The sequence below is a fragment of the Scyliorhinus torazame genome, chromosome 3, assembly GCF_047496885.1.
Source record: "Scyliorhinus torazame isolate Kashiwa2021f chromosome 3, sScyTor2.1, whole genome shotgun sequence".
Lineage (NCBI taxonomy): Eukaryota > Metazoa > Chordata > Chondrichthyes > Carcharhiniformes > Scyliorhinidae > Scyliorhinus > Scyliorhinus torazame.
This window is the reverse complement of record NC_092709.1, coordinates 267,463,336-267,491,194: the sequence shown is the minus strand read 5'-3', so window position 1 is coordinate 267,491,194 and position 27,859 is coordinate 267,463,336. Positions and strand designations below refer to the sequence as shown.

The window sequence follows — 27,859 nt, the reverse complement described above, 5'->3', positions numbered from 1 at the left end:
TATCTCAAAAGGCCCAATGAATTTTTATTTAGGGAGCATCCCCCCAAATAAACATCCATCACCATATTTCCTAATCCTGAACCATTTATATTATTCATGTTAACTATGTTAAGTAACTTCACAACTATTTTACCCGTTAAAAATCAAGTTTGGAGTAATATAAACAGAGCCTGGCATCTGAACAGCAGAAGGAATGATTTGACAGGATCAATTCTGTCAACACCATCAGTTAAGGACCCACGCACAGTGGTTAGCACTGGTACTACAGCACTGAGGACCCGGATTCGAATCCCAGCCCTGGGTCACTAGCCGTGTGGAGTTTGCACATTTCCCCCCCCGTATCTGTGTGGGTTTCACCACCCAAAGATGTGTAGTTGAGGTGGATTGGCCATGCTAAATTGTCCCTTAATGGGAAAAAAAAATAATTGGGTACTCTAAATTATTTTTAAAAATACCCTCAGTTATGCCACCACAATGTTTCCACTATTCTAAAGAAACCAAGCTCTACTTCATTAATTTTTCTGAATAACAATCTACCATTCTCTCTGTACCTGACCAAACAAAACATATTTCCTGCTAGGAAACGTGCACTGCCGCAAAATGGTAATGGATAACAAAGATGAAAGAGTGACAAATCTCCAGGGCCTAATTTTCAACCCAAGGTATCAGGAGGTGGTGAGGAAACAAAAGAGGCTTTAGTAATTATCTTCCAGAACTCAGGATTCAGAAACTACCTGCATTAATTAGAAAATTGCCAATACAGCTTCATTAGATAAGAAAGAAAATTGGAGAGAAAAATTGCCAATCATAAATTTTAGTCTCATGTCTTTTGAGAATTTACTACAATCCTTTATTAGGGACAATGCAAATTGATACTTGATAAATATGAATTCAGAGTAGCTGGTCAGTGTTTCAGCTTTATTGAATCGAGTTGAAAGGCTTCAATCCTAGTTGATTTATGGCATCTGGTCAGTGTTTCAGCTTTATTGAATCGAGTTGAAAGGCTTCAATCCTAGTTGACCGGTGGCATCTGGAAGAGGTTAGGGTGGGGTCCTGTCTTTGGTGACGCAGCTACTTTTGGGAGGGTTCCCATCACAACAGTAGTGTTCACCAGTGGATGATGGCTACTGGCGATGAAGTTAATCCGTCTGAATGGCTTGAATCTGCGATGTCGGACATCAAACCCTGGTCCAGGAATTGGGAGTTTTTAATGAGGCAGTGACAGCACATGAGGTGGTTCTTGCGACCGATAGCACTGTCCTTGGTGGAAGCCCACCTCCGCATGGTTGAGATCCTGTTGCATGGCTTGTTGTCCATCGGGAGGGGTGCGGATGAGGGGGATCTAGTGAGGAGTTCTGCGGAGTCTGGCATCTCCGTTACGTAAGATGGTGGAGAGGTTCCGAGCCGTGTTTTGAGAACTAGCTGCCATGTTTCAGAATTCTCTTTCTGAAGGGCAGGCAGCTTAATTCTGATGGAGCACATCTAATCCAGTCTTTGAAACTTCGGGTTGGGGTGGCCATCCAACATTTGGCTCGGTGTGGTCCTGTTCCTGCTGTCAGCAGAGGGTGGTGGGGACTGCCCGAGGTGGCCGGGTTGTTTCCCCCCAACCGACTGTGGGAGGCCAGGTTGTTGACCACCTCAGCCCAGTCAAGTCAGCAGGCTGGAAATAATAATGCTCATGTTCTGATCATTGAAATCTTTAGATGATCCTCAGAGATGCTCTCAATTATAGATTCTGCTTTATCCCCGATGTCTACTTTATTTGTGCGTCAATGGAGTGATCTTTTATCCAGATGACTATCTTGCTCCTCGGTTGTGATCCTGGACGTTACTCCCTGATAATCAGTGTTGTCTGTTCATGTTATTTTATTTGCTTGCAGGGAAGTGAATTTCTTGTGGGTGATGCGTTGCACCATCCAGTATTCTAAATACGGTTGTGTCATGCTACTTTGGATATTGTGAGGATGTGTGCCCGTGCGGTGGGGTAAGGTTGATTTTTTGTCCTCATTATGTTCGAGGAAGGTTTCCCTGTAGTCCGATCTGATCTTTTTCTTTCAGCTGCGGTTATTTTTTGGGCGCAAGCGGGCTGTGTTTTATCCTGTTGATGCCAGGGGTCTTTGGGGGAGGGAGGGGGGCCCCATTTGACAGTTGGTTGGTCAGTCTTTGTTTTGGTGGATCGGAGGGGCTAATTCTGAGTTCTTACTCTTTTTCATTTTTCTTTGGACTTGGCGATGTGCGAGGAGCCTTACCTACATTCCTTTTAGTTTTGATGCCTTGGCAGACTAGTGATGGTAGCGTTGCAAAGTGGGCCTGGGTGATACGGACAAGCAGATATCGATTTTTATTGGCTTCTGGATTGCCAAATCCTTTCCTTGTTTTGATGGTCTTGGTGGTTGAGGGGAGGCCTGCATTTGTGTTTGGGTTTTCCTCCCATTTCTCTGGCTGGATCAAGCTATTTTCCTCTTCACCCGTGACCCCATGGTTGCTATTTGCTCTATTGGGGGCGGTTATGGTGATTCTATAATCTGTTTGGTCTTTGGTCTTGGGGCTAGGAGATGGGGTTGTGGGGACTCAATTCTTTGCTCTTGCTCTCTTTTTACTTTCTCTTTGGGAGCCCATGGGTTTTTAAACATGGATCTGGTTGTGCCTGATCTGCTGGAATTTGTCTTTGTCCTTTGCCACCTTGAATGGGAGGACAGCTGCCTATTCTAGTCTGGTCTGGAAAGGAGTTCAAATTACACCAAGAGGAGTTCAAATTACACAAAGAGTTAGCCGAATTTCCCAAGTACTGTGTTCTCAGGTATTGTTTTCTTCTTCTGTCATTCTGTTTTCAAGCTATGGTGTGATGTAGGTCTAAATTGTTGCCTGTATCCTGTTCGGGTACAGATTGGTCATTTATCTGTGGGGGAACCAGTTGGGAATTTTGCCGCTGATTCATCCGGTCTTGGTTGTTTGGCTTTAATGGCTGTTGCCCTGGGTGGTGTACACCTGTAACTTTCGCACAAATGTGTAAAAATGGAAAAACTCCAATAAACAAAAGTTGTTTAAAAAAATGCAGGTGCTATAGGTAATTAGTAAAGCAAACAGAATCTTGACTTTTATTGCAATGAGCTGCAGTAGAAAATTCTTGCTACAACTGTACAGGGCAATGGTGGGACTGCACCTACAGTATTGTGTACAGCTTTGGTCACCTTACTTGGACTGGAGGCAGTTCAGAGACGGTTCCCTTGACCGATTCCTGGGATGAAGGTTAAGCCTGTACTCAGTATAGGTGAGAGGTTTGAGCACCTGGATTCGATCCCAGCCCCGGGTCACTGTGTGGAGTTTGCACATTCTCCGTGTCTGCATGGGTTTCACCTCGACAACCCAAAGATGTGCAGGGTAGGTGGATTGGCCATGCTAAATTGCCCCTTAATTGGAAAAAAAAATGATTGGGCACAAATTTATGTTTAAAAAAGAGAGGTGATCTGATTGAAACCTATTAAGAGGGCTTGACAGGGTAGATGCTGGGGGAAATCTAGTGCAAAGAGGCACAGTTTCAAAATAAGGGACTTCTCATTTGAAGACCCGAGGTGAGGGAAAATATCTCTCAGAGGGTCATTAGTGATCGGAATTCTCTTCCCCAACTAGCAGTGGAGGCTGGGTCATAAAAATATATTCAAGGCAGAGTTCCTTTTCAAATTAAGGTGGTGAGGCCCACGCAGACACTGGGAGAATGTGCAAACTCCACATGGACAGTGACCCAGGGCCGTGATTGAACCCGGGTCCTCGGCACTGAGTCAGCATGCTAACCATTGCACCACCCGTATTCAAGGCAGAGTTGAACAGATTTTTGACTGAAAAGGGAGGTCTTGGGGAGCAGACAGGAACGTGGAGCTACGGCACTATCAGATCATGGACAATCATATCGAACGGCAGATCAGGCTCAAGGGGCCAGATGGTCTACTCCCAATCCTATACTGAACTTTAGAAAAGGACAAATAGCAGATGAAGTTCAATGTAGAGAAGTGATTCATTTTGGTGGGAAGAAAGAGAGGTAACATAAAATAAAGTGTACGCTAAAAAGGGTTGTAGTAGAAGTCTAGGATTGTGGGCGTATGCGTGCACAAATTTGTCACACCCCTGTAGGTTTTAATGAAGTCTTGTAATCTGACAGTTAACTTAGTCTTTACAAAGATATAGTAACTGGTTCAATCTCGGTCTCGTTGTACCTCTTGGCTTCCATCTGCAAGATGGTGAATTCCTGAGTCTTCTCTTCCAACTGATTCTTTAGAGTGACATTAAATGTATTTTGCTTCGCTTCACAATTTTCCAGAGGAAATAACATTGGCCAAAGAGGTCTTTGAAACATGCAACGGTTCTTTTGAGGTTTTCCTTTATGTTGCGAAGTGCAATTGCTGCTCCAGTTTCTGGTAATTTCATCATCTCATCAAGTTTGTTCTGCTATTCAACACAATCTTTTCTTTAATGTTGCTGAAGGATTATGTACTGTTTTTGAACTGGATCTCGCCATTCGTAATCTAAACTGTAAAAGCAGCTGGCAATGTATTGGGATCTCCAAAACGTTCTCTGCCTCTCTGATGCCCTCATGTGGTATTTCCTCTTTCTTTCATTGCTTTTCTGAGAGTTTTCTATGCCTCTTTTTAAGCTCTGCATGCTCCTCAACTTCAAGATTAAAATATTCAAAGGCTTTCAAAAGCTCATTGATCCTGGAATTTTTCTTCAATCATCAAATTTATTAGATGACAAATCTGCGCTTCAATTTCCAACTCTGCAACCGCATTTCACAGCTCAACATGTGGAAAAGGTCTCTTCCATTTTGCCTGAAAATGATTGCATTTAGTATTCACGTCTTAAATAAAGCAAATTCTGCTTTAAGTTTTCCCAGCTTATTATGTTATTAGTTTAGGTTTTCAGAAATCAATTCCCTCATTAGTTATATTAACTGAATTGGGCAATTTTTAAAAATTCTGTAGTGCTGGTGATTTACAGCTAAACAACAATGCACAAAAGAGTTTATGTTGTTGATGTATTATATTTTTAAGATGAACAAGCGAGGTTACATCGTTTAAAGTAAACCTTAAAGATACTACTGGATTATTTGACATGCAGAAAATTCTTCTGGTGCCTTGACTAACATATCAGGAAAAAAAAGAGTAACAGATTAGTTAGGCAGATATGTAATGGTCTATTTCAAAATAGACCATTACATATGGGGGAGTGCTTTATAATTTCCCAGGATGCATTAAGTTCAATTATTGATCACAAACACGGCTTTATAAATAATAGCACAAATTACTTACAAACATGGCAGGTCCATATTGGAATGTGCTAGGTACTCCAGGCATACCAGCATAGTATGGCAATCCTGTGTAACTGTAGCCTGGTGGCAAAGCTGGGTTTAAGAAGGCCTGCTGAGTGGTGTGGTGAGTCTGATTTTGTTGAGGTTGGGCTAGAGTGGTTGCTGGTGCAGGTGAAGCAGAGTCACCCCTGCCAAATTTTGCTAGGTCACCTGAAATATGGGAATTGTATACAATTTAATAAAGTTCAGTAAAACATTTTCTCAATTGTCACTGTTACATCAGAAATGCTTCCATTTGTCTATGGCTGAAAAATAACTGACTGCAACAGTTTAATTTAAATGCAGGCCATACAAGTTGAATGTAGAATATATTGGATTTCCCAAGTTTAAAATATGTTGAACAAAAATAAAATCAGCCTGATTGGGAATATCGTAGAAAGCTCAATTTCTCTTGGAGACTTATAGCAGTGCAGGGGACAAATGTGTTGCACTACACGGCATTTTCTCAACATCCAATTTTTTTAGCCATTCTGAATCAGATGTACAAGAGCATAAATACATGGGGGGGGGGGCTCTTCCGAATTTGATAAATTATTCGGTGGCGAATATAGCAATGGTCAGGAAGTGGGTAGTGTTGGAGGGGCCAGTTTGGGTGCAAGTCCCGGCTTTTGCCGCCGTGGTGGCCCGGAAACGGATCCTACTACGATGGAGGGACCGAAGTCCAGAGATGGGTTAGCGACATGACGGGGTTCTCAGACTTGAGAAAATCAAATTCGCCTCGAGGGGATCACTGCGGGGGTTTGCCCGGAGGTGGCTGCCATTCACCGACTTCTTCAAGGAACATTAAACTCAGCAATTTTTGAACTGGTTAAAAAAAAAGAACATAAATACGCACCTGAGTACGGGTTGTTTGCAAGACCTCCATCTCTGCCTGCAAGTGCTGCAGCTGGAGCAGGAAATGCCATTCCATAGTAATCCTTGAAGGTGGGCAAAAAGCAAGGGAGAAAGGAATTGGGGTTGCAGGGGCACAATGCAGTGTTAGAAGGGGCACAATGCAGTGTTAGAAGGGAGGACAAGGAATATAGATTTGTTAAACTATATGCATCAGATCCTGGTTTTACCAAAATATAAATATAAATTACATAACGATGAAACTAAGACCATAGATAGAGATTAAAATCCAATAAGTTTAACTGTTTGATAAATATTCAAGAGCAATGGTGAAAATTTTGATAATTATGAAATGTTAAGCTGTGGTCTAGTCTCGCAAAATTAAACAGAATACTATATGCACCATGCAGGAGAAGTGGAGTTTCACATCATATTTTCAGCAGTCACACCGCTTCTTCCAACAGCAATTTACCAGTTACATACTGGCTCACAGAGAACAAGCAACTTTCCTGAAGCTTAAAATGACCTCCTAGGAAAGTGTCAACCAAGATCCCAAGTCCTGTATTTTACCTCCGTGCAGAAAAAGAAACACACAGGAAGCAAGAGGAACAGGTTTCATGGTGCAAGCCAAGTAGGCCACATATGAATTTGCACTTAATACTTTTGGCAGTATGCCTGCAAGAATGGAGGCAGCTATGTTTAACAAAAGAGGTGGATCAGTATTAGAAAGGTTTTGAAGAGAACTTCCGGTTGTGCTATGCCGAGGTAGGTCGCACGTTCGGCAGCTCCCGCCGGAAACGGACTTTTGGGCTCTTCAGAGGGGCCCCAACGGCAATTGTTCGACGGCTTCCAGTGTGGGAAGGTGACAGCAAGGTCCCTCCGACATCATATGGATTGGACCAGGAGTGGAGCGGTTAAAAAAGTGATCCTGATGCAGTGGAAAGTGCGACGGAGGAAAAGCAAGATGCGGTGGGTGGAGACCAAGCAGCGTGGGCGTTTCTTAGGAGGAGGAGGAGGAGTTTCTTAAACGCTGCTTTGAGGAGCTGAGGACAGACAGAAACGCTGGCGCCAATGAAGGCGGCGATTGAGAAGCTTGTGGAGACCCAGAAGGCCCAAGGGGCGGCAATCCGGGAGGTGCGGCAAAAAAGCCTCGGAGAACGAGGACGAGATCTTGGTCCTGGCGGTGAAGGTGGAGGCGCTGCACAAGAGGTGGGCGGAAAAATTCGAGGACCTGGAGAATAGGTCGAGGAGGAAGAATCTTCGGATTCTGGGTCTCCCTGAAGGATTGGAGGGGCCCGATGCCGGGGCATATGAGCACAATGCTCAATTCGCTGATGTCACGGGAGCTTTCCCGAGGCCCCTGGAGCTGGATGGGGCTCATCAGGTCCTGGCAAGGAGACCCAAAGCCAATGAGCCACAAGGGCTATAGTGGTGAGGTTCCACCACTTTATGGACAGAGAGTGTGTCCTCAGATGGGCCAAAAAAGAGCGGAGCAGCTGGTGGGAGAACACAGAGATCTGAATTTACCAGGACTGGAGTGCGGAGGTGATTAAGAAGAGGGCTGGTTTTAACCGGGCTAAGGCGGTGCTCCATCGGAAGGGGGTGAAGTTCGGGATGCTGCAGCCAGCGCAATTGTGGGTCACATTCCAAGATTGGCACCACTATTTGGAAACGCCTGATGAGGCATGGAACTTTATCCAGACTGAAAAGGTGGACTCAAATTGAGTGTTTGTCGTGGGGGGGATGTTTACTGTGTTTGGGGAATGCTCTTTTTGTTTGGGTGCTGGGTGGGGATGGGTGAATGGATTTGTTGTGGGGGCTGTGGGCGTCGGTGTTGAGGGGGCAGGGCCCCGCAGAGGAAGAGGGGGGAAGGGGGGGGGGGTAAGGCCGCAAAAAGGAGCTGCGCCAGCGGGGGCAGGGCCGGCTCAGGAAAGCGCGGGCTTTTTCCCGCATTAGGGAAGAATGGGGGCGGTGCTGGAGAGGAGCGCACACGGACTGTCAAGGGGTGGGGGGGATTCTCACACTGGGGGTTCGATGGAATGGCGGGAAAGGCCAGGGTCAGCAGGAGTCAGCTGACTTACGGGAGTGTCATGGGGGGAGCAAAATGGCTAGATGAGGATCTAGCAGGGGGGACATGACGACTGGGTTGCTGCTGCATTGGCCAAAGGGGAGCTGGAAGTAGGAGAGATAGTCGGGGACTTGGAATGTGAGGGGCCTGTACGGGCTGGTCAAGAGGGCCCGGGTGTTCGCGCACTTAAAGGGACTGAAGGCAGACGTGGTTATGCTCCAGGAGACACATCTGAAGGTCGCAGATCAGGTTAGGCTGAGAAAGGGATGGGTAGGGCAGGTCTTTCATTCAGGGCTGGATGCGAAGAACAGAGGGATTGCAATACTGGTGGGGAAGCGGGTGTCGTTCGAGGCATTGAATATTGTCGTGGATAATGGAGGTCGATATGTGATGGTGAGTGGTAGGTTGCAGGGGGTGCGGGTGGTACTGGTGAACGTATAATGCCCCAAATTGGAATGATGCCGGATTTATGAAACACATGCTGGGTCGGATTCAGGATCAGGAGGTAGGAAGCTTGATGATTGTTGGGGGCGGGGGGGGGGGGGGGGGGGGGGGGGGGACGACAATGGGGAGGTGCAGGTGGGGGTAGTCTGGGAGGCGTTGAAGTCGGTGGTCAGGGGAGAGCTAATCTCCATTAGGGCCCACAGGGAGGAGAGAGAGGTTGGTGGGGGGAGATTTTAAGGGTGGACAGGAGGTATGCAGAGGCCCCAGAGGAGAGGCTCCTTAGGGAGCGACAGAACCTCCAAACGGAATTCGACCCGTTGACCACGGGGAAAGCAGAGGCACAGTGGAGGAAAGCGTAGGGGGCGCGTACGAGTATGGGGAAAAGGCGAGCCGGATGCTGGCACATCAGCTTCGTAAGAGGGAGGCAGCGAGGGTGATTGGTGGAGTTAAGCAAAGAGGGGGGAATACGGTGTGGAGTGCGGTGAGAATAAACAAGGTATTTAGGGACTTCTATGGGGATCTGTACAGGTCTGAGCCCCCAGCGGGGGAGGAGGGGATGCGACGATTCCTAGATCAGCTGAGGTTCCCGAGGGTGGAGGAGGCAGTGGCTGGTTTGGGGGTGCTGATTGGGCTGGAGGAGCTGGTTAAAGAATCGGGGAGCATGCAGGCGGGGAAGGCCCCGGGGCCGGATGGGTTCCCGGTTGAATTTTACAGGAAAAACGTGGACCTGTTGCTAGTGAGGACTTATAATAAGGCGAGAGAGAGAGAGAGAGAGAGAGAGAGAGAGAGAGAGAGAGAGAGAGAGAGAGAGAGAGAGAGAGAGAGAGAGAGAGAGAGAGAGAGAGAGAGAGAGAGGGGGGAGGGGGGGGGAGGGGGCAGCAGCCTGGCAAACCTCCATGGATCCACTCCCTCCATCTGGTCCATAAACTCCCTGAGCACCTTGGCCGCAGCTGGCCTCTTACCCATCCTGGACCTAGAACAGTCCAGTGCTGGGTGCAGCACTGTGGTGGAAGTCTCTCTCCCTCCTCTCTTCCTCCTCCCCCCCCCCCCCCCCCGAAAATACGTGGACCTGCTGGGCCTGTTGCTAGTGAGGACTTTTAATAAGGCGAGGGGGGGGGGGGGGGGGGGGGGGGGGGGGGGGGGGGGGGGGGGGGGGGAGACCTTGCCCCCGACAATGTCCAGGGCGCTGATTTCTTTGATCTTGAAACGAGACAAGGATCCATTGCAATGTGGGTCATATAGACCGATCTCGCTCCTCAACGTTGACGCTAAGTTGCTGGCTACGAGAATTGAGGTCTGTGTCCCGGGGGTGATTCAGGAGGACCAGACAGTATTTGTGATGGGTAGGCAGCTAAATACAAATGTGCGGAGGCTCCTCAATATGATTATGATGCCCTCGGTGGAGGGGGAAGCGGAGGTAGTGGCAGCTATGGACGCGGAGAAGGCCTTTGATCGGGTGGAGTGGGAGTATCTTTGGGAAGTGTTGCGGAGGTTTGGGTTCGGGGAGAGGTTCATCAGTTGGGTCAGGCTGCTATATAGAGCCCTGGTGGAGAGTGTGGCTACGAACCGGCAGAGGTCGGAGTACTTTCGGCTGTACTGGGGGACGAGACAGGGGTGCCCCTTATCCCCCTTGTTGTTTGCACTGGCAATTGAGCCGCTGGCCATGGCACTGAGTCCAGGAAATGGACGGGATTGGTCTGGGTGGGAGGGGAACACCGGGTGTCGCTGTATGCCGATGACCTGTTGTTGTATGTTGCGGATCCAGTGGAGGGGATGGCGGAGGTCATGCGGATCCTTAGGGAGTTTGGGGACTTTTCGGGATATAAGCTCAATGTAGGGAAGAGTGAGCTCTTTGTGGTGCATTCAGGGGACCAGGGAAGGGGGATAGATGAGCTACCGCTGAAGAGGGCGTAAAGGAGCTTTCAGTACCTAGGGATCCAAGTAGATAGGAGTTGGGGGGCCCTGCACAAGCTCAATTTGACGTGGTTGGTGGAGCAGATGGAGGAGGATTTTAAAAAGATGGGATATGCTGCCACTCTTGCTAGCGGGTAGGGTGCAGTCGGTCAAAATGACGGTCCTCCCGAGGTTTCTCTTTGTGTTCCAGTGCCTTCCCATTTTGATCCCCAAGGCCTTTTTCAAACAGGTAAGCAGGTGCATCATGGGTTTTGTGTGGGTGAATAAGACCCCGAGGGTGAAGTGTGTGTTTCAGGAACGTAGCAGGGACAGGTAGGGGGCTGGCGCTGCCGAATTTGTGCGGCTATTATTGGGCAGCCAATGTGGCGATAATCCGTAAGTGGGTAATGTATGGGTACGAGCCGGAGGGTACTGGCAACAGCACCGCTGCTGCTCTTACCAACAAGGTACACCATGAGTCCAGTGGTGGCGGTGGCGCTGAAGATCTGGGGGCAGTGGAGGCGACACAGGGGCGAGGTGGGAGCCTCGGTTTGGTCCCTGATTCGGGAGAATCATCGGTTCATCCCGGAAAGGATGTATGGGGGGTTTCGGAGCTGGCATCGGGCAGGGATTAGAAGAATGGGGGACCTGTTCATGGATGGGACGCCTAGGGGCGCTGGAGGAGAAGTTTGGGCTACCCCCGGGAAACGCTTTCAGGTACATGCAAGTGAGGGCGTTTGTGAGGCAGCAGGTGAGGGAATTCCCACTGCTTTCGGTACGTGGGATTCAGGACATGATTTCAGGTGTATGGGTTGAAGAAGGCACGGTTTCGGCGATTTACCAGGAGCTGAAGGAAGGAGGAGGAGGCCTCGGTGGAGGAGTTAAAGGGCAAGTGGGAGGAGGAGCTTGGGGAGGAGATAGATGAGGGTCTGTGGGCTGATGCCCTGAGCAGGGTTAATTCTTCCTCCTCTTGCATCAGGTTCAGCCTAATATAGTTCAAAGTTACTCACAGAGCACATATGACAGGGGCGAGGTTGAGTGGGTTCTTTGCGTTGGAGGACAGATGGGAGAGGTGCTCGGGGAGCCCGGCAAACCACGTCCATATGTTCTGTTTGTGCCCGGCGCTGGAATGGTTTTGGGGCGGGGGGGGGGGGGGGGTTTGCGAGGACTATGTCCAAGGTAGTGAACGCCCAGGTCAAGCAGAGCTGGGTATTGGCATTATTTGGGATATCGGACGAGCCGGGAGTGCAGGAGGCGAAAGAGGCCAGTGTTCTGGCCTTTGCGTCCCTGGTAGCCCCGCGGAGGATTTTGCTACTATGGAAAGATGCGAAGCCCCCTAATGTGGAAGCCTGGATAAATGACATGGCAGGGTTCATCAAGCTGGAGAGGATAAAGTTTGCCTTGCGAGGGTCTGTGCAAGGGTTCCTCAGGGGGTGGCACCGTTCCTAGACTATCTTGCGGAGCATTAGGAGGTGGTCAGCAGCAGCCCAAGGGCGGGGGTGGGGGGGTGGGTTCCCCTATTTGTGTTTTTAAATGTTATATGGGGTGTTATTGTATATGGGGGAAATCCAATGTATAATTTCTGATTGTTGTGCTCGTTTCTTTCTTCTTGTTGGGGGGGGTTGTTGAAAATTTGAATAAATATATATATTTGTTTAAAAGAAAGGTTTTGAAGGAGTCCATTCAACCTCTTGCACCTCAGATTACACCTATTAAGACATCCTGTGGAGTCTGCAAAATCCAAGACTCACTTCAGGAGCCCAGGTGTCACTGTCCTCATTAAAAATACTGGATACAAGTAGTGTCTCAAATTTGAAATACCGAAAACTGCCATGAATTATATGAGCAAAATAAATTACTGGCTTTTGGGCTAGATGTTGCATGGAAGTGGTGGCATGTTAACTAGTTAATTATCAGCTTTGCTTTTCCTATGCTCCAAGCGAACCTGGCCCAAACTGCCTGACCCAAAACTAGGCACAGCCCTGGGCCCAAAGGTTGTGAGTTTTGAGACACTGCACCAGTAAAAACTATGGCAAAATCAGTTTTAAACATTTAGTTTGCAAAAAAGAAATACAAACCATAGGTAGCCTGGACTGAAGTACCTGAAGGTCATCATATCCGTAGATCTATTGTATGAAAGAGGGGAGAAAATCAAAATCCCAAATAACAATGTAATTTGAATAAAGTTTACTAATTTTAACTTTCTAATCTGCAAAGCACATTTATAGCCAAATCAAAGCAATTTCTCTGCCTGATCCGCAAACACAATTGTTAATTAGTATTTGCATTGAACTAATAAGTGCATTCACTCTTACTGGGTATGCAGGCAGCAGTCCCCCTGGTCCAACAATGTACTGATTGTGTAAAATAGGAGGCACACCTGGAGGAAGATTTGGTGGAGCCTTCCCTGTAATAAGAAAGTAGCTGTATTAAAATACATCCAACTTGTAGAGAAAAGGCCTGTCCCTCTACTATTTCAGCTTAGTACATCACGTAACTACATTGAATGTCTGACTGCATTAATTTAATCACCCTTCATATACATGCCTTCCATCCCACCGCCACACCCTTTTGAAATCTAGAAACGGTGTGCACACACCTCAGCTGGTAAAGAGCAAAGGTCTCCAACATGCAGTAGGCCAGTGTTAGAGAAACAGACGTGAGGATGGAAGAGACTAGTATCACTGTAATTATATGGAAAAAGATGAGGGACAGGGGATCAATGAAGGTCAACCAGGATAAAGTAATAGACAAACAGATTTACTACAGGATAGCATGCAGTCAGTACTTGCTTAGATTAGATTAGTTTAATTAGAGAGAGTAATTAGTTGGTCGTCGGGAAACACATCCTTAGCATAACATTTATCAGCTAATTTTTGAAAGATATGGTTTTCTTTTTATTCCCGCCCCCCTCAACCTTCAAGTCATGATCCGAGTGGTTAGTCCACCAATTCCAAAGACCAGAAAGTGAAGGGGACTAATACACAGGGTCAACTATTCTTTTGTTTAACTTGTCCAAAGAACATTGCATAATGTGCATGCACAAGGTTATTCCTCAACTCATAGGCAGCAAAGGCTCACTCAATGGGTTACCCTTGAACTTAGAGAATAAATTAAAATCTAACAGTGTAATAAGGTATTCAATTACTCAATTAAAAATCCAACCTTAGACAAGGTCAGATCAAAGCATTAGCAGTCAAGTTTTATACCTTATGGCTAAACACTAGCTTTATAAAGCAAGATATAAAAAATGTTCATGCAAATTTATGAAGGGATACATACCCATTTACTCCAAGGATGAGTGTTTTCATTCATTCATTAATGGGATGCAGGTTTCGCTGTTTAAGCCAGCATTTATTGTCCACCCTAATTTCCTTAAGGGGTGATGTTGAGTTACCTTCTTGATCTACAGCAATCCATGTAGTTTCACTAGTTAAACCAGCATTTATTGTCCATCCCTAATTTCCTTAAGGTGGTGATGTTGAGTTACCGTCTTGATCTACTGCAATCCATATGGAGTAGGTATACCCAGTGCTGTTCAGGAGGAAGTTTCAGGATTTTGACCCAGTGGCACTGAAGAAATGGCAATATATTTCCAAATCAGGATGGGGATTGCCTTGGAGGGAACCTCCAGATGGTGTTCTCGGGTAACTGCTGCCCTTGTCCTTCGAGATGAACATGGTCAGGGGTTTGGAAGGTGTAAGGAGCCCTGGCGAGTTCCTGCAGTGCATCTTGTAGATGGTACACTTAGCTGTCACTGTGTTAGTGGTGCAGGGGATGAATGTTTGTGGATGAGATGCCAATCAAGAATGCCGCTTTGTCCTAGATTGTGTCAAGTTTCTTGAGTTGGAACTGCACTCATCCAGGCAAGGGGATAGTATTCCATCACACTTCTGACTTGTCTCGCAGGGTTGTGGACAGGCTTGGGGAAGTCAGGAGAGCTACTCACCACAGGAATCCTAGTCTCTGACCAGCTCTTGTAGCCGCAGTATTTATATGGCTAGTCCAGATGAGGCTTTGGTCAACAGTAATCCCCAGGATGCTGATAGTAGGGGATTCTGTGATGGTAATGCCACTGAATGTCAAAGGGCAATGTTTAGAGTTTCTTGTTGGAGATGGTCATTACCTGGCAATTATGTGGTGCGAGAGTTGTTACTTGTCAACCCAAGCCTGGATGTTGTCCAGGTTTTGCTGCATTTGGACATCCGACTTATTCAGTATCGGAGTCGTGAATGGTAAACATTGTGCAGTGCAGTCATCTGTGAACACCCGCATTTCAGACCTTATTGCAGAAGGAAGGTCATTTAGGAAACAGCTGAAGATGGTTGGCCCAGGGCACTACCCGGAGAAACTCCTGCAGTGAGATCCTGGAGTGGAGATGACTGACCTCCAACAATCACCTTCATGTTAGGTATGACTTCAACCAGCGGAGAGCTTCTCCCGATTCCCATCAATTCCAGTTTTAATAACATCTGATACTTAGAAGACTGAACTACAATCTTTCTCTAAACTATGCTGTCAACCACATCTCACTACCTCATGCTAAATCTTTTCACAGACAGTACACTATATGTTTGTGTTCCGAGAAATGTTGAATTGCCTCCCAAACGCAGTGCCTAATCATCTTACCCCTCATCAGTGCCAACACATCACCCAATCTTCAGATAAAGCAAAACCGTCGTTATTTGCACTAGAACAGGGCTCCCAAAGCCTGGGTTGCAATTCCCAGTGGAGATGCTGGATGAAACTTGGGAGTCACAACATACAAAACCATAATGGTCGCCATGGAGAGAGAGTCCATCCTGGGACCGGTTCAGAGATCCCAGTATGTGTTGTATTCCATCTCATAGCCTCAACAGGAATCCCAATTGGAAGAACAAAGTGGAGAGGAAGGACATGATGCTATTGAAGCTGGGCACCTAAATTTGTAAACTCCTCATTGGTACAGCAGTCAGTAATGCTCAGCAGTTTCCCTACAATAATACAGTACTGAAGATTACAATGCTGCTTTGTTTTTGTTTGACATAGATATTGTACGGATGGTTATTATTCCACAGTTTTGTTTTGGCACCATCTACTCCTCCCCATTCAGAAATAATCCCCTCCTGCTCAACAATTCTACAGTCACACCAATCTGAACCGTTAAAATGAGGTCACGTTGAGCAGGGGGTGGGAACAAGAACTTTAAAAAAGCGGGTGGGTGGGGGAAGAGAAACTAATGTTGATGCATACAAGGAGACTATTTTGTTGGGTGCTAATTAAATTTGAGATCGCTCTATGCCACTTAAAGTAAAATAAAACAGGAAAGAAATACACAAAAGCTTCCTTTGCACAGAGAAGGCTAAATAATGAAATGGCTTTCTACCTGAAGACACAGAAGGAACTGCCCGTGTAGTCGCAGTTGGTAAAGATGCATTCGCAGCACTCAGTCCAAGGCTGTTTGTAGTGTTTAGGCTGCTGGAGACACTGACTGATGACGTGGTAATTGTAGTAAATGCCAAAGCAGTGGAGAAAGTTTCAGTTGTCTGCAAACTGCTGTCAACATTTGTGTGCTGCAAGAAGAAAAAAATCAATACAGCATCATATTGCTACCTGACTGAATTTCACAAGAGCCACCACCCCAATCCATCAGTACCTCGGCTTTCAAACTCTCTTGTTGCCACTCCAGGCTGAAATGTGCTTTGGATAAGTCCACAGCTCTTAAGAGTCTGGCATTCTCCAAAGGATGGATTGAGGCACCCATCACTGTCGTACGGGCAATGATCTCAGCTGCTCTATTCGCCTTTTTTAGCAAATTTCCTCCTAGCACACCAATGATCACCAACTCAATATTTTCCCTCAGAAAGTCCACTCATATGAACCAGGTCTTTGCCATCCATGACCTCGGAGACAACTGTATCCTGGTTGACAGAAATTCAATTGACAGGTAAATTAAGTTTCCCCCAACTAGTTGTACATGTGTCTCATCACAACTGTGAGAATGGCAGTGTGGTCACTTTGGTACCTTCTTCAAACTTGCCTTTCTTAGCTTCTGCACCATGCAATTCCTCATCTTCTGAACCCATTAACCTGCTCTATCCCCTTAACCCCAAGTTTGCTTCCCTTCAGTGACCATCCAATTCTCTTTCAAAGCATTGATGCTCAGCAAGGCCCAGATCATTATCGTTGGCTACATGAAAGGAGTTCATCTTCACATCTCGGGTGCATCTCTTGCCCAAAATTGTCCCTTTAGTATTTGCACTGTCAGCAAATGGGAACATTATTTTCTTGTTCTACCTTATTTATGCTTCAAGGAGAACAACTTTTGACATTTCCAACCCAATCGTATAATTAAAATTTCTTATCCCTGGAACCATTCTGGCAAATCTCCTCTGCACCCTCTGAAGAGTAGTTTAAAAAAAAAAAATACAGGTTTGGCATAACTTGGCTGCCATTGTACTCAATGGCTCTATTTATGAAGCCCAACAGCCTATTTGCTTTGCTAATTAAACTTTCAACATGCCCTGCCAGCTTCAAAGATCTGAGGGTACAAGTGATTGGGAAAGCATGTTGGCGTTTATTGCAAGAGGAATGGAATATAAAAGTAGGCTGATCTTTGAATTTATTCAAGGCAAAATTAGACTGATGTGTGTTAGGCAAGGAATAAGGGTTATTGGGGGCAAAGAGGAAAGTGGAGCTGAGAGCACAACCAGATTAGCCATGGTCTGACTGAATGGTTGAGCAGGAACGAAGGGCAAATATCCTATTCCTGTTACTATGTTCTTATGCACATGACCCCCCTCTGTTCCTGCACTCGCTTTAGAATGGTCATTAAATCAATGTTGCCTCTCCCTATTCCTTCTGCCAAAATGCATGACTTCATTCCTCATCAAATTTAATCTGTCACTGGTCTACCCATCTAAGCTAGTGTTCTGTTGCAGTCAATTTGGTATCCTCATCTTCTGACCCTCCACGTTTGGTATAATTTTCAAATTTTATCATCTAATATCAAGTCATTTATATACCTTAAAGCAGTAATGCTGGCACTGAACCCCGAGGAACATCATTGTCAACCCATGCTCCAGTCTGAGGAACAACCATTCACAACTCACTGGTTTTCTGCCCTCGAGTCAATTTTTTCATCCAAGTTGACAATAACTCTCCTATTCAATGAACTTCAATTTTGTTAACTATCCTTTCATGTGGTGCTTCGTCAAATAATTACTTAAAATCAATGAAGACCACATCCATTGCATTCCCTTCCTCAACCTTGCTGCTTCACAAGAACACGGAATTCAGAGGAATAGGTAATCTGGCCCTTTCAGCCTGCTCTACAATTTGGCTGACCTATTGTGGTCTCAACTCCAATTTCCAGCCTAGATCCTATGCTCCCCCCCTCTCCCCCAAAATAACCCAACACTCCATTGTTGATTAAAAATCTAACTCAACCAGAACATATTCAAAGCCACAGCTTCTACTGATCTCTGGGGTAGAGAATTCCACAGACCCAACAACCCTCAAAAAGGTTTCATCTCAGGTCTTAAATGTGACACCTCTAATATTTAAAAAATTTCGCCTGGTTCTAGATTATCCTCAGGACTTTAGATATTTCAATCACCTCTCAATCTTCTAAACCCAATGGGTTTCGGCCCAATCTTTCCTCATTAGGTAACCCCATTTATCCCAGGAATCAGTTGAGTGACTTTGCCTGAGCTGCGTCTAATTCAATTATATCCTTCCTTAAGGAAGGAATATCAGCTGTACTGAGGGTGGACACCTCAGAGGGCTCATGCAGCGAGGCAATATAGAACATAAAATTTACAGTGTGGAAGGAGGCCATTTGGCCCATCGAGTCTGACACCGGCTCTTGGAAACAGCACCCTTAGGCCCACTCCGCCACCCTATCCCCATAACCCAACCCAACCTTTTTTTTGGGACACTAAGGGAAATTTATCATGGCCAATCCACCTAACCTGCACATCTTTGGACTGTGGGAGGAAACCAGAGCACCCGGAGGAAACCTACGCAGACACGAGAACGTGCAGACTCCGCACACAGTGACCCAAGCCAGGAATCGAACCTGGGACCCTGGAACTGTGAAGCAACTGTGCTAACCACTGTGCTACCGTGCTGTTCTACATGGGTAGTGCTCGGGAATAGGAAAGGTGCAGTCACAATGTTAGGGGTTCACTACAGGCCTCCCAACAATATGTAGATAATCCAACTAGGGAAGGGGCCATACTGGACCTGGTATTGGAGAATGGACCCGGCCAAGTGGTTGAAGTTTCAGTAGGGGAGCATTTTGGGAACAGTGACCATAATTAACTAAGTTGTACGTACTGTTGGATAAAGACGAGTAGTCCTCGGGTGAAGATGCTAAATTGGGGAAGGCTAATTATAATAATATTAGGTAAGTACGGAATCATTTAGATTGGGGGTGGATGTTTGAGGGTAAATCAACATCTGGCATGTGGGAGGCTTTCAAATGCCAGATGATAGGAACATGCCAGTCCTGAATTCCTGTGAGGGAGGAGGATAAGTACAGCAAGTTTCTGGAACCTTGGATAACAAGGGATATTTGTGAGCCTAGTCCAAAAGGAAGCATGTGTAAGGGCTAGAAATAAGGGCGAGAAAGCTGTGATCAGGCGAAGCCAGTGAGGAATATAAGGAAAGTAGGAAGGAACTCAAGCAAGGAGTCAGAAGGGCTAAGGAGTCACGAAAAATCATTGGCAAACAGGATTAACGAAAATCTCAAGGCTTTTTATACGTATGTAAAGAACAAGAGGGTAGCCAGGGGAAATGGGCAAGGTACTAAATGAGTACTCTGCATCAGTATTCACCAAATAGAATGACTTGGTGGATGATGAGTCTGGGGACGGGTGCGTAGATAGTCTGCGTCACATCGAGATCAAAAAAGGTGATGTTGGGCATCTTGGGAAACATGATAGCTAAGTCCCCAGGGCCTGATGGGATTCACTCCATAATACTAAGGGAGGAAATTGCTGGGGCCTCGACAGAAATCTTTGTACCCTCACTGGTTGCAGATGAGGTCCTAGAGGTCTGGAGGATAGTTAATGTTGTTCCTTTGTTTAATCAGTGGTGGGGAAATTATTGGTGGGTTCTTAGAGACAGGATTTACTCCCATTTGGAAGTAACTGGACATATAGCAAAAGGCAGCATGGTTTTGTGAAGGGGAGGTTGTGTCTCACTAACTTGATCGAGTTTTGAAGAAGTGACAGATGATTGATGAAGGTAGGGTAGTGGATGCTGTTTACATGGATTTCAGCAAGGCCTTTGACAAGGGCCCTCCTGGCAGACTGGTACAAAAGGTGAAGTCACATGGGATCGGAGGTGAGGTGGCAAGATGGATACAGGACTGGTTCGGTCATAGAAGACAGAGGGTAACAGTGGAAGGGTGCTTTTCTGAATGGAGGTCTGTGACTAGTGGTGTTCCACAGGGATCAGTTCTGGGACCTTTGTTGTGCATAGTATATATAAATGATTTGGAGGAAAATTTAACTGATTTGCAACACAAGGGTCAGTGGAATTGCAGATAGCGATAAGGCCTGTCAAGGGGATACAGCAGGATTGGTTGGAGATTGGGGCAGAGAGATGGCAGATGGAGTTTAATCTGGACAAATGTGAGGTAATGCATTTTGGAAGATCTAATACAGGTGGGAAATATATAATAAATGGCAGAACCCTCAAGAGTATTGACAGGCAGAGGGATCTGGGTATACAGGTCCACAGGCACTAAAAGTGGCAATGCAGGTGGAGTATGTAGTCAAGCAGCCATACGGCATGTTTGCCTTCATCGAACGGGGCATTAAGTATAAAAATTGGCAAGTCATGTTGCAGCTGTATAGAACCTTAGTTAGGCCACACTTGGAGTATAGTGTTCAATTCTGGTCGCCACACTACCAAAAGGATGTGGAGGCTATGGAGAAGGTACAGAAGAGGGTTACTAGGATATTGCCTGGTATGGAGGGCATTAGCTATGAGGAGAGGTTGGATAAACTCGGTTTCTCACTGGAACGACAGAGGCTGAGGGGCGACCCGATAGAAGTCTACAAAATTATGAGGGGCATGGACAGAGTGGATAGTCAGAAGCTTTTTCCCCAGGGTGGCAGAGTCAATTACTAGGGACAAAGGTGCGAGGGACAAAGTTTAGAGGAGATGTGAGAGGGAAGTTTTTATTTTACACAAAGGGCAGTGGGTGCCTAGAACCCACTGTCGGGGGTGGTGGTGAAAGCAGGTAAGTTAGGGACGTTTAAGGTGCGTATTGACAAATACATGAATAGGATGAGAATAGAGATACAGACCCCAGAAGTGTAGAAGGTTTTAGGTTGTCTAACATGGGCAGCATGGTCGGTGCAGGCCTTTAGGGCCGAAGGACCTATGTTCCTGTGCTGTACTTTGCTCTTGGAGATCAAAATTGTACACACTACTCACCGATGTGGTTCAGCAATGCTCTGCACAACTGCAGCATAAAACCTCCTACTTATATATACTATTCCCCTTGCAATAAATACCAACATTCAGTTTGCCGTCTTAATCACTGACTGCGCCTTTATACCAACTTTGTGATTCACGTACCAGAACACCCAGATCCCCCTGTACCGTAGAGTTCAGCGGTCTCGCTCCATTCAAATAATATACTGCTTTCTATTCTTCCTGACAAATTAGACACGTTCACATTTTCCCCAGTCTGCCAAATTTCTGCCCACTCAATGTCCTCTTGACAACTTGCTTTCCTATCCATGTGTCCTCAGTAAATTTAGCTACAATATTCTAGTCTTTTCAAAAAATATATATTTTTATTGCATCTAGTCTTTTAAGTGCAACATATTCCTTTAGAATAGGTGTCTCCTACTCCAGAATTGATCCTAATGCCTCAAGATTCTGAAACCTTCCCTCCTGCATGATGCCTCAAGCCAGGCATCGGTCCTCCCTATCTTGCTAGCACATGGTACAGGGAGTAATCCAGAGATTATTACTTTTTAGGTCTACTGTTTCAACTTTCTCCATAGCTTCTGAAACCTGACCTGCTTACCACAACTTCTGGTTCATTCCATTCATTCAGCAGTATACTCTACACTTTCCCGGTGATGTCCTTGAACCTGGCACCAGGGAGGCAACATGTGTTAGATTCTCGACAATGATTATAGAAATGCTTCTTAAGAGCTAGATTTCTACACTTTGCTGTTCTCTCCAGTTTAGTCCATTACACATTGGTGCTATGGTCCGGACTTTGCTCCTTCAAGGTGTACTCGGACTCTGCTTTTACCTGATCTCAAAGAATCAGTCGGACTAATGCAAACATCCTGGCACCACTTTTACCCAATGGTTTCCAACACTGTTTTTCCACATGCTTGTCCTCTGCCCATATCCTGTTGACTCCTCGCTACCACTTTTTCTGTGATTCTCCTGCACCGTTTCTCCTCCGACTGGCTCATACTGCAGCTGTCAATCGGTTCAACTACTTCCTCAGTATTATTCATGTCCTAGCTGCCATTTGAAACCTTTAGCTCCTCTTGGTTCTTAAAAGCAGCTCAAACAAATTGTTATTGAACCTCAAATGTAAAATCAAAATAAAACAAAGCTTTTTACACATGTTAAACTGCCATTTAACACTTTGGTGTGTACTGGATACAAACACAAGAGGATTATGACATTCACCGAAATTAAGGTAGAAGATTCTTCAGCAGGATTTCTTTTGGGACGTTGGAAAAATACTACACTTAAGGATAACAACTTAACTCTAAAAAGTTTACATACTTACTGCATGTGAGGAGCTTGCAGGTAGAGAAGTAGCAGAAGTAAGGCTGCTGCTTTGATGGTTTGGCAAAGAACTGCATAAAAGAATTGTTGCAAGAAAACAATGGTTAAGCAAAATTGAGCTATACATGACTTAGTTGTAGTGCCATAGAAACCTAAACACCAAAGAAGACACAGGCACACGAGTTCAGAATTGATGGGTGGCCAACAAGGCAGGAGAATGGGGTTGAGAGATATATCCATGATTAAATGGCGGTGCAGACTCAATGGGCTGAATGGCCCAATTCTGCCGCCATTGTCTTATCACGATATTAAGAGGAGTGCCAGAGTCTTGAGGCGTGTGACTCACCAAACCAACACTCAACATTGGAGGGAGACCACTGGGAATTAAGATATTTTAAGGACTGCAGTCTAGACCATGGCACCAATGGGCAAGGGTCTGATCCAGAGAGTAGAAATGTGGCCATTACAGGAGGTTCAATAATCAGCGAATAGACATGCATTTTTTGTAATCATAGTCATTGAATCCTCATGGCATGTTGCCGCCCTGGTGGCATATCAGATTTGAAATACTCCCAATTACTCACTGACCAAAGCACGATCAAAAACCCAAAACTGGTATCCAATCAGCCACTTGGATAAAGTTGGTGTATGCTAATGTATCAGTTTTCTTGTTCCGTAGGAAAGCATTGAGCCACTGCTCATCTTCCCCACTCAACAAGAGACAGACAGTACATGCAAGATGGCGACCTACCCTCGAGGTGAGAGAAGCATTAAGCGCAAGCCATTTCTCACTGTTCGGGGGTGATATTGAACCATCAGTGGTTGAACTCTATCTACAAGGTAAAATCCATATCAATGGATCAAGACCCATTAAAAATCCAGGCAGCAAACATTTCCTCTTAAATCGAGCAAAAAAAAAAAAAAAAAAAAAAAAAAATTATTTAAAAATTATCAATTTTTATACAGGGCTTCTTGTCCAGGTGGATTAGTTATGTCAGTCAGCGGGGTGCAGTGCTTGAACTGAGAGATGTGGGAGGTCCGCAACGCTTCCAGTGTTCTGGGTGTCTACATCTGCACGAAGTGTACCCAATAGCAGCTCCTCACAGATAGAGTAGTTCAGTTGGAGCAGCAGTTGGTTGCACTTAAGAGCATGCAGATTGTGGGAGCAAAGATAAGTTATAGAGAGGTGGTCACACCCAAGGTGCAGGCAGACAGATGGGTGACTGCTAGAAAGGGCAGGCAGTCAGTGCAGGAATTTCCCGTGGCTGTCCCTCTCTCTAACAAATATACCATTTGGGGTACTGTCTTTGGGGGGGGGGGGCTATCAGGGGGAAACAACAGTAGTGGCCAGAGCAGTGGCACCACTGCTCGCTCTGTTGTTAAGCAGGGAAGGTCAAAGAGCAGAAAAGCAATAGTCATAGGGGACTCCATAGTCAGGGGTAGGGTGATACGGCAGAGGTCATGGTACATGGTGGTACCAATGGCATAGACATAGGTAGAAAGAGGGATGAGGTTTTGCATCAGGAATTCAGGGAGCTAGGCTGCAGACTAAAAAGCAGGACAGCTCAGGTTGTAATCTCTGGATTACTCCTCGTGCCATGCGCTAGCAAGTATAGAAATAGGAGAATACCACAGATGAATGCATGGTTTAAAAGTTGGTGCAGGAAGATGGGTTTTAGATTCCTGGACCATTGGGACAGGTTCTGGGGAAAGTGGGATCTGTACAAGCATGACAGTCTGTGTCAGAACCAGATTGGGATGAACATACTGGTTAGTGCTGATGGGAGGAGTTTAAACTAATTAGGCAGGGGGAGGGGGACGCAAACTGTTAGCAGAATAGGAACACAACGTATAACAGAAAGCAATCAGAGGGAATACAGCGGTAGTAAAGGTTTCAGGAGAGTAAGACAAGACTGAATGCCCAGGGTATCAGGGCGAGGGTTGACACGTGGAATTACGATATAGTAGCCATCACGGAGACCTGGTTGAGGGAGGGGCAGGACTGGCAGTGTAACATCCTGGGATACAGAATCTTCAGAAGGGACAGGGAAGGGGGAGGCATTGCACTATTAGTTAAGGAATCAATTACTGCAGTAAGGAGAGATGATATCCTGGGAGTGGTGTTAAATGAAGCTTTGTGGGTAGAGCTCAGGAAGAAAAAAAAAAAGGGACAGCCACATTGCTAGGTGTTTATTATAGATCCCCAGATAGTCAGCAGGAAATTGAGCACCAAACATGTGCGCAATAGGGTAATTATAGTGGGCGATTTCAACTTTCCCAACATTAACTGGGTTAGTCATTATGTTAAGGGCTTAGATGGAGCAGAGTTCGTAAAATGTATACAAAAGAACGTTTTAGCTCAACATGTGGAGGGTCCAACAAGGGATGGTGCAGTGCTGGACCCAATTCTGGGGAATGAAGCCAGACAGATGGTTTCTGTGATGGTGGAGAACGTTTTAGTGATTGCGCCCATAACATGGTACAATTGAAGTTTGTTATGGACAAGTTGCAGAAAAAGGTCTTAAGATTGGGGGAGAGCAGACTTTAGTAAAATAAGGCAGGATCTGGCCATGGTAGATTGGAACAAGTTGCTGGTGGGGAGATCTACAGAAGAGCAGTGGTGGGGGGGGGGGTTCAAAGAGGAAATGGAAAGTGTATAGGTCCAACATGTTCCCTCTAGGGTAATAGGAAGGAGTAACAAGCCTAGAGAACCATGGAGGACCAGAGAAATTCAAGATACAATGAGAAGGAAGAGGGGCGCTTTTAAAAAAATATATATATTTTAGTAAAGTTTTTCGATCAAAAAGAATTTTCCATTTTTACAACTTTGTAACAAAATGTACATTGACCGTTATTTAAACAATATATTAACTAACAAGTGCAGAAAAAGAAATAGTAACATTGAAAAAATAAATATAATTATAAACTAGCATGGAAAAGAACAAAAAAAAACCCAAGGACCCACATGTACCCTCCCCTCCCTCCCTCCCCCCTGGGTTGCTGCTGCTGTCTTTCCTGTTTTCCCTTATCGCTCTGCGAGATAGTCAAGGAACGGTTGCCACCGCCTGGTGAACCCGAGCCGAACCTCTTAGTGCGTACTTTATTCGCTCCAATTTTATAAACCCTGCCATGTCGTTTATCCAGGCCTCCACGCCCGGGGGTTTAGCTTCTTTCCACAGAAGTAGAATCCTTCGCCGGGCTACTAGGGATGCAAAGGCCAAAACAACGGCCTCTCTCGCCTCCTGCACTCCCGGCTCTTCTGCAATCCGAAATATAGCCAACCCCCAGCTTGGTTCGACCCGGACCCCCACCACCTTTGAGATCACTCTTGCCACACCCACCCAGAACCCATGCAATACCGGACATGACCAAAACATGTGGGTGTGGTTCGCCGGGCTTCCCGCGCACCTCCCGCACCTATCCTCCACTCCAAAAAATCTACTCAGCCTTGCTCCAGTCACATGCGCCCTGTGTAGAACCTTGAATTGGATCAGGCTGAGCCTGGCACACGAGGACGAGGAATTTACCCTACTTGGGGCATCTGCCCACAGCCCCTCCTCAATCTCTTCCCCCAGCTCCTCCTCCCATTTACCCTTTAGCTCCTCTACCATCGTCTCCCCCTCGTCTCTCATTTCCCTGTATATATCGGACACTTTACCATCACCGACCCATGCCCCCGAGATCACACTGTCCTGGGTCCCTTGCACCGGGAGCTGCGGAAATTCCCTCACCGGTTGCCTTGCAAATGCCCTCACTTGCATATATCGGAAGGCATTCCCAGGTGGCAACTCTTATTTTTCTACCAGTGCTCCCAGACTCGCGAACGTCCCGTCCAAGAACAAGTCCTTCAATTTCACAATTCCTGCTCGTTGCCAAGGTTGGAATCCCCCATCTATCCTTCTCGGGACGAACCTGTGGTTGTTCCTTATCAGGGACCACACCGAGGCACCCGTCACCCCCCCCACTGCCCCCAAATCTTCAAAGTCGCCACCACCACTGGGTTTGTGGTGTATTTTTTCGGGGAAAACGGTAACGGCGCCGTCGCCAGTGCTTTTAAACTTGTTCCCCTACAGGACACCATCTCCAGCCTTTTCCACGCCACTCCTTCTTCTTCCCTCATCCACTTACATATCATAGACACGTTGGCGGCCCAATAGTAATCACTCAGACTCGGCAGTGGCAGTCCCCCTCTGTCCCTCCTACCCTGCAGGAACCCCCTCTTTACCCTTGGGGTCTTTCCAGCCCACACAAAGCTCATAATACTCCTATCCACTTTCTTGAAGAAGGCCTTTGTAATCAGTATGGGGAGGCACTGAAACACGAAAAGAAACCTCGGGAGGACCACCATTTTGACCGCCTGTACCCTGCCCGCCAATGACAGGAGCACCATGTCCCACCTTTTAAAGTCCTCCTCCATCTGCTCTACCTGTCGTGTCAAGTTAAGTTCATGCAAGGTTCCCCAGTTCCTAGCCACCTGGATCCCTAGATATCGAAAGTCCCTTGCTGCTCTCCTCAGCGGCAGATAGTCTATTCCCCTGCCCTGTTCCCCGGGGTGCATCACAAATAGTTCACTCCTTCCCATGTTCAATTTGTATCCCGAGAACTCTCCAAACTCCGAGTGTCTGCATTATCTCAGGCATCCCCTCCACTGGGTCCGCCACATATAGCAGCAGATCACCCGCATATAATGACACCCGATGTTCCTCTCCTCCTCTAAGCACCCCTCTCCATTTCTTAGAGCCCCTCAGCGCTATGGCCAATGGCTCGATTGCCAACGCGAACAGTAACGGGGACAAGGGACACCCCTGTCTTGTGCCCCTATGTAATCGGAAATAGTCGGATCGTTGCCTGTTTGTAACCACGCTTGCCACCGGGGGCCCCGTACAGGAACTGAACCCATCTGATGAACCCCTCTCCAAATCCAAATCTCTTCAGTACCTCCCACAGGTAGTCCCACTCCACTCTATCGAATGCCTTCTCTGCATCCATCGCCACCATCTCCGCCTCCCCCTCCGGTGGGGGCATCATTATTACCCCCAGCAACCTTCGTATGTTGGCATTCAATTGCCTCCCTTTAACAAACCATGTCTGGTCGTCATGTACCACCCCTGGGACACAGTCCTCTATCCTAGTCGCCATCACCTTGGCCAGTAACTTGGTGTCTACATTTAGGAGGGAGATGGGCCTGTGTGACCCGCACTGCAGCGGGTCTGTCACGTTTCAGGATCAACGATATCGTCGCCTCCGACATCGTCGGGGGTAGTGTCCCCCTTTCCTTAGCCTCATTGAAGGTTCTCGCCAGGAGTGGGGCCAGTAGGTCCACATATTTCCTGTAAAATTCCACCGGGAACCCATCTGGTCCCAGGGCCTTTCCTGCCTGCATGTTCCAGATTCCTTTTACCACCTCCTCCACCTCAATCTGCGCTCCCAGACCCGTCACCTCCTGCTCCTCAACCCTCGGGAACTCCAACTGGTCCAAGAAGTGCATCATTCCCTCTTTC

At 46.5% G+C, this 27,859-nt stretch overlaps 1 protein-coding gene across 1 annotated transcript in view; it reads right to left on the bottom strand.

The window, feature by feature from the left end:
* The window catches only part of ubap2a (ubiquitin associated protein 2a), a 253,109-nt gene that overhangs the window by 28,099 nt on the left and 197,151 nt on the right, over positions 1-27,859 (bottom strand). Inside the window, 6 exon segments of the mRNA XM_072497225.1 lie at positions 5,304-5,512; positions 6,198-6,279; positions 12,677-12,724; positions 12,914-13,005; positions 15,964-16,150; positions 22,360-22,429. Coding sequence (XP_072353326.1) covers positions 5,304-5,512; positions 6,198-6,279; positions 12,677-12,724; positions 12,914-13,005; positions 15,964-16,150; positions 22,360-22,429 — 688 coding nt within the window.